The sequence below is a fragment of the Prorops nasuta genome, unplaced genomic scaffold (assembly GCF_024137725.1).
Source record: "Prorops nasuta isolate Cenicafe-Biocafe unplaced genomic scaffold, Cenicafe_Pnas_1.2 PNAS00025, whole genome shotgun sequence".
Classification (NCBI taxonomy): Eukaryota; Metazoa; Arthropoda; class Insecta; order Hymenoptera; family Bethylidae; genus Prorops; species Prorops nasuta.
The window spans coordinates 839,568-851,564 of record NW_027116822.1 but is presented as its reverse complement, the minus strand read 5'-3'; the positions used below and the strand labels follow the sequence as shown (position 1 = coordinate 851,564).

The following is an 11,997-nucleotide window of genomic DNA, read 5'->3' as shown; positions in this document are numbered from 1 at the left end:
GGAAGAACAACGGAGAACCATCATAGACACAGTTTACACTCACTAGTTTCTTGTTGTATTTTGTTTTGTTTTTTATTTCTTTTATTTTTGGTTTCTCCGTGACACTCGGTGCTCTCTCTCTCTCTCTCTCTCTCTCTCTCTCTCTCTCTCTCTCTCTCTTCGCTCTCTCACGCTCGCGTGCATCAACAAACCTACACTCAAGTTGGACTGTTTTTTGGAGAACAACGATTCGTGCGCGAAGGTTCAGTGTTAAACAGCAAAATGATCTCGATGACAGTAACAACGTACTTCCTGATCGCGTTGACGTTCGTCGCGTTCCTGCTGTTTCTGGTGGATCACTTGAGGGGCTCGAGAAAGACGAAGAAGACGATCGACCACGAGGACGCCGTTCTGCCGGAACCACCGGGACCAAAACCATGGCCCGTCATAGGTTCCTTGCACATCCTCGGTAGATACGACGTACCTTACAAGGCTTTCGCGGATCTCGTCAGCACCTACGACAGTCAAGTGGTGAAGCTCAGGATGGGATCGGTGCCGTGTGTCGTGGTGAACGGACTGGAGAACATCAAGGAGGTTCTATTCACCAAAGGCCTCCACTTTGACTCCAGGCCGAATTTCGTCAGATACCATCTTCTCTTCTGCGGCAACAAGGAGAACTGTAAGCACAACTACAGAAATCTTATCATTTTTCCACCTGCTTTATCCTTCAGGAATTTTGTCAAATTACATAATATTTGTTGGAATATCGAGTCGTCGAAGCGGAGACTCCACGAAATTAGATATATAGTTCCCTAGAATCATGCACCGCAGTGTCCAATGGCCGAAGAAGCATCGCGTTCGCCACGAATTCCCTGACACATTTAACGACGCCACTCTGGATTTGCTTGCTCGCGTGCAACGCGGTTACGTAAGAGCGTTGCTGTTTCTCGCGCCACACTCTGCAGGAACGCCGCCGAAACTCTTCTGCACCAGGAGTCGGTAGTGCGTCCTCTTGAAACTCGTTTCTCGCTAATATACGACCTTGCTACCGATTGGCGACACGTGAGTGGCGGCGAGCCGGTCTCTCTCTCTCTCTCTCTCTCTCTCTGTCTCTCAATCCGCTAGTCGAGAAATTTACGCACGGGTCCGAACGCAAGCTTACGCGTGAACCTATAAGGTCGACGGAGCCGCATAATGCGGTACCAAGTGCACCGGAAAGGTCACGGTACCACTTTCACGCGCGCCTCCGCGTCTCAAAACAGGATCAAGGCTGTGGTCCCCCCACGGACGTACGTCTTAATTATTTTTCTTCTAATTGATCTCTCAAGATATTCCCCTCTGGCGAATAACTCCTCCCCCCTCCCCATTCACGGATCGATAAAATCTGCCAAGCTCCCCGTAACTTTGACGAGAGGTTCGCGCGCGCGAGCTCCCGCCTCGCTGCAATTATTAGCTCGATAAATTCAAGCTCCTTAAAACTCGTATCTCGATTCAGACTGGTAGCGATTTTTTTCAAGATCAGGCTCGGTGTCCCTGGCTCGAAATATCTCCCGGTGTATTTATTTTCGACGAAGGTTCGCGCTCGCGTGCATTGTTATTAAACGTCGCCGTTGGAATTCACCAACGTTTCCCCTCCTTGCATGTGTGCGTGTGCAACGTTCACGCACGAATACGTGCGCATAATATTTCGTTAACGAACGAACGGATACTGCGGTGCGCGCGTTCCTATGTACATGTACGCGTGAATAAATATATATATATATATGTAAATAAATAAACAAAATGAACGTTGCGAAAAATCTTCCTGGTGATTACGTCAGAGCGTGAATTTTCACGAGAATCTCGAAGAGGGTGGGGGACAGAGAAACGTAGCTACGTCGGTGAAGAAAGGAGGTCACTTCCTGTTCTGCGTGAGGCAGGAGTACGTACGACAGGATTCGGGATGGGAAACGCTATAAGTGCTTCGAGGCACGAGCGATGAATCGATTTTCTGCAGACGCTGCTGGACGTGCTGCCCCGTTGCAGAGCTTGCATTTCCGTGTGCGTTCGTGCCACGTGCCAGTGTTGGAGAGGAGGGAGGGGAGGGGGCAAATATGCGGCAACGCGAAATTTCGAGCCACGCAAAACGTCGGCCGAGGTCAAGTTCGGTTCTATATTGCATGGGGACGACCGATTGATTTTTCTCTCAATATCCCCCCCCCCCTTTCCTCCTCCCCACCCCTCTCATTTTACAAACCACAACAATTGACGAAATTTTACATCCTTGCAGCTCTGGCGTTTTGCGACTGGTCGGAAGTGCAGAAGGCGAGGCGCGAGATGCTGCGTGGTCACACGTTTCCCCGAGCGTTCACCACGAGGTACAACCAGTTGAACGGCTTTATCGGCCAAGAAATGCAATGGCTGACGGACCATCTGACGTCGAGGAACACTCGGTCGGTCCCGGCGAAGCCTCTCATCCTCGGAACCTGCGCCAACATCTTCCTCAACTACTTCTGCTCCAAGAGGTTCGATTTCCAGCACGAGGGCTTCGTCAAGATGGTGAAGAATTTCGATAAAGTGTTCTACGAGGTGAACCAGGGCTACGCGGCCGACTTCATGCCGTTTCTCATGCCGCTGCATCGCAAGAACATGGCGAGGATGGCTGCGTGGAGTCACAAGATCCGGGAGTTCGTCGTGGAGAGCGTCATCGAGGAGCGTTTCGATAACTGGCTCGACGTGGTTCCGGAGGACGACTATGTGGATTGTTTGGTGAACCATATAAAGACGGATGCGGAACCTAAGATGTCTTGGGACGTTGGTCTCTTCGCCCTCGAGGACATCATCGGTGGCCACTCGGCCGTTGGTAACCTCCTCGTGAAGATCATCGGTTTCCTGGCCACCAGGACTCACGTGCAGAAGCTCGCTCAGGCTGAAATCGACGCTATAGATCTCAAAGGGTCCTCCTACGTTGGTCTCGAACAAAGGATCTTCATGCCCTACACCGAAGCCATCATTTTAGAGTCCATCAGAATGATCTCCAGTCCTATCGTACCTCACGTGGCCAATCAGGATAGCTCGATCGCTGGTAGATATTTCTTTCTTCTTCTTCTTCTTCTTCTTCATCTATCAAATAATATTAGAGTCCGTATTTCATTAATCTCAACGAACAATCCAATCCTTCAGGCTACAAGATCGAGAAGGACACGTTCATCTTCCTGAACAACTACGACCTGAACATGTCGAAGGAGCTGTGGAAGTCTCCGGAAGAATTCATGCCATCGAGATTCGTGCAGGATGGTCGATTGGCCAAACCAGAACACTTCCTGCCATTCGGTGGCGGTCGCAGGTCCTGCATGGGATACAAAATGGTGCAGTACATCAGCTTCTCGACGATAGCGACTCTGCTGAAGAATTTCAACATTCTCCCGGCGGAGAACGAGAGCTACAAGGTCCCCATTGGCAACCTCGCCCTACCGGAAGTGGCCTTCGACGTGAGATTCGAGCGACGGTAGAGCTTGGCTCGGAACGGCGCTTGTTCCACATAAATTTGAAGGTCAGTGGCCTGCTGGAGTGGGCCCGAAAGAGTTCTTTGGAGGACGCCTCGGAGGAGAGGTAGAGAGTGACGATCTTATACGAGGAAGTCGAAGATTCGCTCGGAAGGATCGCAGCTTTCTACCTTGGCTTGCCACTTATCGTAGGGACCGGAAGTCTGGCGTACGACGATTGACGCAGGCATCGTATAGACAACACTAGGAGAGATCTCTAGAGACTTTTAATACCTTTTTATACCATTGCATGGTGTACCGTGTCGCGAGGATCTAGCGTACCTGTCGGTACCGTCGAGGTGAACCGCTGCTACCAATATCGATCATTGGTACCAGCCTTCCTCGGTCGATCGATAAGCACGCTACGCACTGGTACCAATAGATTTCCTCCGGGCCCCGCGGTGCAACTCGGTATATAGAAAGGCGCACCGGAAAAATCCCTGGTACCGGATCCGTATGACCTTGGGGACCAAACCAGGCGAAGGTTCCTGCACGCAGCTTTACTGACATTACTAGATCGTTAAGGTAGCCAATTGTTCCTCGAATCATGCCCAGTTCTCGCCGATAGACCTTAGCTTTTATTATCCATCGTACAAATTTCACTTCCACCAAGGAATTTGCCTATGTAACGGAGCGAGGAGTGCCCCTTTTATTCCACGAGAATCTCTTCTCTCGAGCAGCCACAAGAGAGACTCGCGTCTGTAATATATTAGTTTTCTTAATGTTAACCATCCATACATACACGCACACACATACATATATATTATTCGACGAGCATGATTTTATTTCGACACTCCGAGATTTCACAATGGGCAAATTCTCGAAGGAAAAAGTCGTCTGGACGACGCCAGCTGATCAGGCGTATAGTAAATTGCCGAGTCGCTGGCGTCTGTTGCCGCTAACGTCACGTATCGCGCCAAGGATGTTATTGCACGGTGGACGAAAACGATCGTCGTCGACTCTCGGATTCGTCGTAGCCGGAAATCATTCTCTTCGTCTTCTCATTTGTCGAGACGCTGTGCCACCGATGCGAATGACGACCTAGGACGCGCGTCGACCAATCGCTCTTATCATCGAAAACGCTGCGCTTCTTTATTTCTTTCCCTCCTCCTATATCATCATCCCCCTATAGTACAATAACCATCTCGTGCTTCGCACGCATCCTCTTCATTATTTTCTATGCTCTCTCTCTCTCTCTCTCTCTCTATTCTTTCTCCCTTACCCCCTCCCCTAGTTTTTAAGCGAAGAACCAGACAAGATAACACGATACAATCTCGGGGATCTCGCGCTGTACCGATCTCCCCGTCGCGTCGCGTCACCTTGGCATGATTTCAAGGTCACTCGTGTTGTCATGCCTGGGAGTCCTCGAAAGATTCACGCACGTACCTCGCTGATTCCTCTCGTGAGGCGATCGCCGACGTACCGGAATACGCTGGCTTGTGGAAGGTGGGGTGCTGGTGCAATCGAGCGTCTCCAGAGGGTGGTTCTCCATCACGAAGAGAGAATCCGACGTCGATTCGAGATCGCGAAACTCGTCGATGATTCGCTGATGGAAAAGAGAGTTTCGGGACTGGCGCCACACTTTCCGCAGCCCTTTTTGTCGGTGCTAAAGGTTTATGGAGAACCTTGCGAGAGAGATACGCGTACCTCGTATTATCGGGGGTGGGTCCGGGTCTGGGGTCGGGTGGGGCGATATTGCGATTGAAGGAACGCACACATGCAGATAGACATGGTTTACGCGAATAATTTGTAGAAGCTAGAGGAAGCACGGGTGTAAGAGGCAAAAAAAAAGGAGAAAGGTGGATGCTTCTTCTTGATCGAGGCTGACTCGCAGACCGCAAGAGGAGCAATCACCTCGCATGAAAGACAAAGGACGAATAATTTATTTCCAGTGCCGCGTAATCGCTAGATAATTAATGTTACGTATATCGTTTAATGTACCGCATATCATCCATCTTCAATTTATCATTATCATTATCATTTTAACACCTAGATATTCGCTTGTTACATTATTATCAGCTAGTTTTAATCATTGTAGCCCTCGCACCCCTGTACTTCCCCGCAGAAAATTATCCCTCATCCCCCCCCCCCCCCCCACCCCCACCCAAATCCTTAATAGATTGTACATTATTTTGTGTTTGTTATTTAATTATCGTGATTGTTACGCCATTTGTTAATTTATTATTTAAGATTTTAATAATAAAACGACAGTTCGACGAGCGAATCAAATGCGAACTTATTGCAATTTTTTGTTACGTTCTTTATTTCTCTCTTCCTCTTTGTCCCTGTTTTATTCTGTCTCCGTGATAATGTTGTTTTTTGCGCGAGACACTCTAAAGCAATTTTAAGGATAAATTTGTAATCATTTAGAAAATTTGAATTTTTCTCTGTTAACTCTTTACGTCGAAGAGTCTATAAATTTAATTACATTAAAATAGATTAATTTTTAATGTTTAAAGTAATTCGATCCAAAGGACTTTAAAATTTGTATTTAAAATTGGACAATTGTAGTCCATGGTCCCTTGTGTCGGATATATGAAATTATTTAGGGAAATGAAAATTTAACCGTGTTTTCCATTCCTTATACAATTTTTACTTATTTCTACAAAAATACTGTACGGTTTTGGTGCTAGGTACTGGGTTGCTGACGAGAGGTTTCCCCCTATAAAAGTTAATTTATCTACGTAATTACGAGGAATATCGATTTTTCGTAATACCTCGTTAAATCCAAATACAAAGGAATGCCCAAGACATCTTATAATTTAAAAATTATTGAAATATGCTATAGTTACGGAAATAAGCGTTTGATTAAGCCAATGTTTTGAGACTTCTTGTGAAATAATACCTTACACAGTATATATATAAAGAATAAACTCGGTTGATAATTATGCAGACTTCCTTATCATAAGAGACACATAAATTTTCTTATCGGCACTCCTTAGTTATTAGCCTTTTATCTAGATGAGATATGAGGGATTATTGCAACTCGATAAACATGTCTAATTGAGATTTCGCAAATCATTCTTGATAAAATCGAGAGAGCCCTCTTATATCCACTCGATTGATCAAATTTATTTTACAAAACATAAGTTACAGCTTAATGTTAATAGAATACAGGTGTCCATCAGAGACTGACTTTGCATCAATTGGATGGATTCGATAAGAATGGAACACGACTTATTGCTAATTATGGCGACAATCTTAAAAATTACGTCAGCTATCAACAAACATATACGAGTATTTTTTCGTTGATGGCGAGAAGATGAGATATTTTGACAAAACTTTTGGTATTTAGAGACAGCAGGATAACTGCCACGAGCACCATACATGAGAAAAACAGAATCCTTAATTTTTCTCATGTTCTAGATGAGAACCACTGACGACTAAATTACACAGAGCTAGCTATCTTTCAAAGGTAGCTGTAAATTAAATTAACTGGGACAAGGAAATACTTGAGAATATACGAGTAAATCGTTTCCAGTCTCTCTCGTAAAATTTGACTCTCTATATGAATAAAAACAAAAGTAAAGAAAAAATACAGAAACGAGAGATTACATAATGGAAACATTAGTTTGGTTTTTCTTATCTGTACACTCTCTGTGTGTTTAATTAAAAATGTTAACTTTGCTTGGTATATATAACAGAGAGAGAGAGAGAGAGAGAGAGAGAGAGAGAGAGAGAGTAGAAAGAGAAGAAAAACATTATTACGTCTCAACAGAGCAAGTCTTCATGGGCATAATCTTGCCATCATCTACGAGAACCTCGACGAATCCATTCCTCGTCTTCTTCTTCTTGGAGAAGAGATCCTGGATCTCGTCGAGAGTCTTGCCCTTGGTCTCTGGGAGGAAAATTCCGAGGAAAATGGTACCAACGAGAGAGACCAAAGCGTAGAAGAGGAAGACACCGTGCTTTCCCATAAGCGCCAGCATATCGGGATAAGTCTTGACCGTGATCGAGCTGAATATGTATGCGATGCATGTCGTGGTACCCGAAAGAACGTCCTTGACCTTGGCTGGGAAGAGCTCGCCGACCATGGCGAAAGGGAGCACGAGAAAGCCGAGAGTGCTGACGAAAATGTACATGAGCACGCAGATAACGGGAATTACGCCTCCGTCGTTGAATTCGTATCCCAGCTCGATCATGTAGAGGTACAAGGCCAAGGCGCCCATGAAGAAGGTCATTCCCGCGCCGGAAACCACAGTTGGGAGCCTTCGACCGAATTTTCTCGAGACGAAAGCCACCAGGAGGCTACCGAACAGCCTCGTCAGACCGATGAGGACGGCCCCCATGTAGGCGTCCATCTTGAGGCCAGCCTCCTGGGTTATGTTCACCGCGTAATAAATCACCACGAAGATCCCGGAGAACTGCTGAAACAGAAAGTAGCTGAGGGTGATGCCGAACGGTACCAGAGATGTCCTCTTCGTCAAGTGCCTCCACAAATTTTGCTTCTTCCTGTTCTGGTGACGCGATTGCAGCTCCTGCAGAAGACCAGGACTCGCCAGCTGATCCTTCGGGACTCCCCGGAACCTCTTCAGCACGGTGATTGCCTCGTCCACTCGACCCTTCTCTCGCAGCCACATTGGACTCTCTGGTATCAGGGTCAAGGTCAGCACGATGGAGACCACGGGGAACAGCGAGCAGATCAAGGCTACCGTTCTCCAGTTTTCCTGCGTGGGAGTGTCAGGGGTAAAAGTGACATTGTACGAATAAAGTTGTAAGTTATTTCTTTTCTCTTCTTAAGGTTTATTACTTGGATAAAATAGCCGAATACGTAGACCAACAAGATCCCAACTGCGATGGATACACTGGTCCACGTGACCATAGTGCTCCGCCATTTTGGTCCCGAAACTTCAGCTATGTAGACGGTGGCTGGTACCGAAGCCATTCCGGTAGCCACACCGGAAATCACTCGGCCAGCTAGAATTTGCTCGTAGTTGCTGGTGAAGTGTATCGTCAGCCAACCGATCAAAGATATTCCGGATATCGCCAGAAGACTCAACTTCCGGCCCCGGCTCATCACGAAACTCGATACCACGCAACCAAACGGGATGCCCAGGGCAGATGCTGTGGCTGAAAATTAATCGCTTCGTTCTTATTTCTTTCTAATGACAAACTTTGCCACGTCTCTCTTTTACACATTTTGTTACCAACCGAACCAATTGGCTTGAGACAAGGTCAATCTAAGGTCATCGGTTTTTAGCGACGTCAACGGGGGAATTGCTATTGCACTGTATCCAAAACCCATGGATGGTCCGAGCACTACGAAGCAAACCAACAGACAGATACTGATCTGTTGGAAATGAAGAAATATCGTTAGAATAATTCAGCAATGTCTTGTGTCCATGCTAAAAATTAAAAACGCAAATGTTAAGCTCAAGGCTTTTATTATCGATAAGATTTTATCTGATAATTTTGGTAATTTCACAAGCCTCTCGTTAATTAATCTCTCCAGTAATGTATATATCTCTGTTGGTGGATTAAATCATCGAAATACGCACAAATTGCTTGTATTTTGACGTCGATCGTAAACTGATATTAAAATGACGTAATAATATTAAATTCCAGTCATTTCCTGTTTTTGGCTATTAAACGAAGATATAGAATAGATAAATGAACTTATATAGAACATATACAATTGAATCGACCTAGAAAAATCATTTCTGGAATTACAAAGGATTAATTTCGCGATAAAGCAATAGTATATGAATAATAATAACCCGGAAAGGATAATAACGAGAGTTGCATATGCGAGTTTCTCTGCACCGATGCGATAAGTATTATACTTAGTCAATCTAATAAATATTCAATAGTATTATTTGTTTCTGCTGCAATTTTAATTCTACGTTGCACTACGATCAACTTGATACGTATTTCGTATCATTTACCACATAAAATCATCGAGACAAAAGCTTTCACTTTATAATAAAACGAGCATGCAGATAATAATCGCAATGAAACGAAAAAAAAGTACTTTAATACAAAAGTCACGTTTGTTCATCGAGTGATTTACAAACAACACGTGGAATTGTTGTACGATTGCACAATACTCTCACCACGTGATAAACAAGCTAATTCGATTTACCAAAATTGTTAATTTGAAGTGAAATATTTTAGCGACTCACCTGATAAATAATACCCTTTTTTTCTTGCTCCTTGAGCTCCTCTGGCCTCAGGGCCACCACCTGTAAAACACAGTAATTTACAGAGGAATTCGAAAAGAAACAAATGAAGCATTGCACGAGTCCAGTTTGATTCGATTGTTCATCAGAGATGTGGTAACACTCTCAGAGAGACCCCTGCCTCGATGATAACCTTTCTCAAGATATCATATATATATATATATATAGGAGTTATCCATACAAAATATAATTTCAGCATGGAAATTCCATAAAGTTTTGTTTTTTAAAGAAAAAAAAATAATGTAATAAGAGGGTGCGACGAGTGTGCATGTGGTTGATAAGAGTGATATGCGATATACCTTATTGTTATCCATCGAATTGGTGGCCTCGCTCATGATTCCTCGCGTGGCGTTGTGAATCTCGACTGCAGAGTGCAGGCTGCGTTCACCTGTATCACCTTTTTCCTCTCACCGAATTCCCCCTTCGAGTTATTGTTGCAATGCTTACTATATATAGGTATATATCAGCGGGCTTATTATTATCTGCTCCCGCGGAGAAAAACCCTGCATCACCCTAAGCCGCGATGACACTGTCCTCACTCTTTTAGCTCTCTCAAGGTGATCAGCATTCTTCGCTCAAATTAATTTCTCCAAATCAAACATTTATCGCCAAATTAATCCTCGATAGCCCCGAGCAATCGATCAAATTTCTATTTATCGGGATACAAAAAACATTGCTCACCCTCCCTTCCCTTTGATCCTTGATTATTCCATTTTTTTAAGACCCTCGTCCCTCTCTTCCTGGTTCAACCCTTAAAAATTCTCCTCTGTCGTTTATTTCTCAAAATATTTTATGGAAAGCAATTGGAAATTCATTTTCTTTTTTTTCTTCACCAATTTTTAGAATTTTATGGATATGCACAGGATTGGTGATAAAGTGGCAGGATTCGTGTTCTCGTGCAGGACTCGACGTAAACACACACACGTAGAGAAACTTTGACAGGAGACCAGCGACTCTCGGTGTCTCGTTATCGACTGAAAGCAACTTCGGTTTTATCTGCTTTACTGACTTTCCGATCTTTAAGGTCCATTCACAAGTCACGTGTTGCATTCGAGTAGCCAGACGAGGTCTACGAATAAAATAGGGATGAGACGAAAAAATTTTTTTGTTTTTTTACGAATCAATTATTATCGCTCGATGTATATCTAAAATTATATAATTTTTGTATTGATCGAGATCAATTTGTACTCCCCCCCCCCCCCTCTTTTAAATTTAGCTTTATACGTAATTTAATAAAAAAAGAATACAGAAAAAATATCTGTTCGTGTTTTTTGTTGAGAAATATTTTCAGCGAATTTTGAACGATTGTGAAACAATTGTACAAACAATTGAATTAATGAGGACTTGTGAGAGGGGGGGGGGTGTGGTGGGCAAAGATGGCGACGTTTCGATGGGAAATTTTAATGGATACGAGTGTGGGTTAATAAAGTTAATAAGAAGCAGCTGCTATTCGTTATATATATATATATATATATAACGTGGTGTTCAAATGACAAAACCCAACCGAGGAAGAATGTGGTTCATCGGTTGCAAAAGTTAAAAAACATAGCGAACGAAACAGAGAAAGCAGAAATTGGTCGTAAACAATTCTCAATTATTGTTGGATTATTGGAATTATTCTGAAGCATTACGGAAGAGGTCAAGAGAGATTAGATTCGTCAGAAACGTTTGCGAATCATACGAGAACCTTGACTCGTATATAGCGGAACGCGTGTGAATGACGCCAAAGGCCGGCCGGCATTCTTCACTCTTCGTCAAGTTTTAATCGATCGATCTTGAAGATCGCACAAGAGCTGCTTTTCCCTATAAAAAATATTTTGGATAATAATATTTTAATTATATTACAATATTAAGGATCCACTATAATAAACGATACATTTTTCTACGTCATTAATAATAATTCCACATTTATTCGTCTGAAAATGATCAAATTCTTTCCCCTATTTCTGAAAAAGATAATGTTGATATACAAATACAACGAAGCAATACAATTTTTTTAATTATTTATAATTTATTGATCTCTTTAATAGATAAGAAAGCGTAACTCATTGAAATATCTTGAGAGATGATGTCACAAGTCCTGAAATGATTATATAGGCGATCGCACAATCATGAATACATGTGGATAAGAGGTTGATGCACTTTTTGTCGGAACTTCGTTAATCGTGAAAGCCTATCAGTGCTGATCCAATCGATTTACAAATGATTCTTGGAAATGCATTTTTGCTTCAGTTTCTATCACTGATAAGCAAACTTTCGAGAAAGGAAGCTAGTCGTCTTCTTGAAATAACTTTTTATACGTGAACCATTCTATA

At 43.6% G+C, this 11,997-nt stretch overlaps 2 protein-coding genes across 2 annotated transcripts; one reads left to right on the top strand and one right to left on the bottom strand.

Moving 5' to 3' along the window:
• The first annotated feature begins 261 nt into the window (after positions 1-261).
• LOC136782010 (cytochrome P450 307a1-like) lies at positions 262-3,470 on the top strand. The gene is made up of 3 exons (XM_066741111.1): positions 262-658; positions 2,249-3,043; positions 3,142-3,470. The coding sequence occupies exons 1-3, from the start codon at positions 262-264 to the stop codon at positions 3,468-3,470; spliced, it is 1,521 nt and encodes a 506-aa protein (XP_066597208.1).
• A 3,080-nt stretch (positions 3,471-6,550) lies between these two features.
• On the bottom strand, positions 6,551-10,715 carry LOC136782193 (facilitated trehalose transporter Tret1-2 homolog). Its single transcript, XM_066741439.1, has 5 exons — positions 9,982-10,715; positions 9,626-9,685; positions 8,655-8,793; positions 8,254-8,573; positions 6,551-8,170 (listed from the first exon to the last, which is right to left on the bottom strand). The coding sequence occupies exons 1-5, from the start codon at positions 10,015-10,017 to the stop codon at positions 7,208-7,210; spliced, it is 1,518 nt and encodes a 505-aa protein (XP_066597536.1). The 5' UTR covers positions 10,018-10,715; the 3' UTR covers positions 6,551-7,207.
• Between the last annotated feature and the right edge of the window lie 1,282 nt (positions 10,716-11,997).

Excerpts from the sequence above, each read along its gene's own strand:
- LOC136782010 (XM_066741111.1), top strand. The coding sequence starts at position 262 with ATGATCTCGATGACAGTAACAACGTACTTCCTGATCGCGTTGACGTTC. Across the intron at positions 659-2,248 it reads CTGCGGCAACAAGGAGAACT|CTCTGGCGTTTTGCGACTGG; the intron begins GTAAGCACAACT and ends ACATCCTTGCAG. Across the intron at positions 3,044-3,141 it reads TCAGGATAGCTCGATCGCTG|GCTACAAGATCGAGAAGGAC; the intron begins GTAGATATTTCT and ends CCAATCCTTCAG.
- LOC136782193 (XM_066741439.1), bottom strand. The coding sequence starts at position 10,017 with ATGAGCGAGGCCACCAATTCGATGGATAACAATAAG. Across the intron at positions 8,574-8,654 it reads GTCTCAAGCCAATTGGTTCG|CCACAGCATCTGCCCTGGGC; the intron begins GTTGGTAACAAA and ends ATTAATTTTCAG. Across the intron at positions 8,171-8,253 it reads TATTCGGCTATTTTATCCAA|GAAAACTGGAGAACGGTAGC; the intron begins GTAATAAACCTT and ends ACTCCCACGCAG.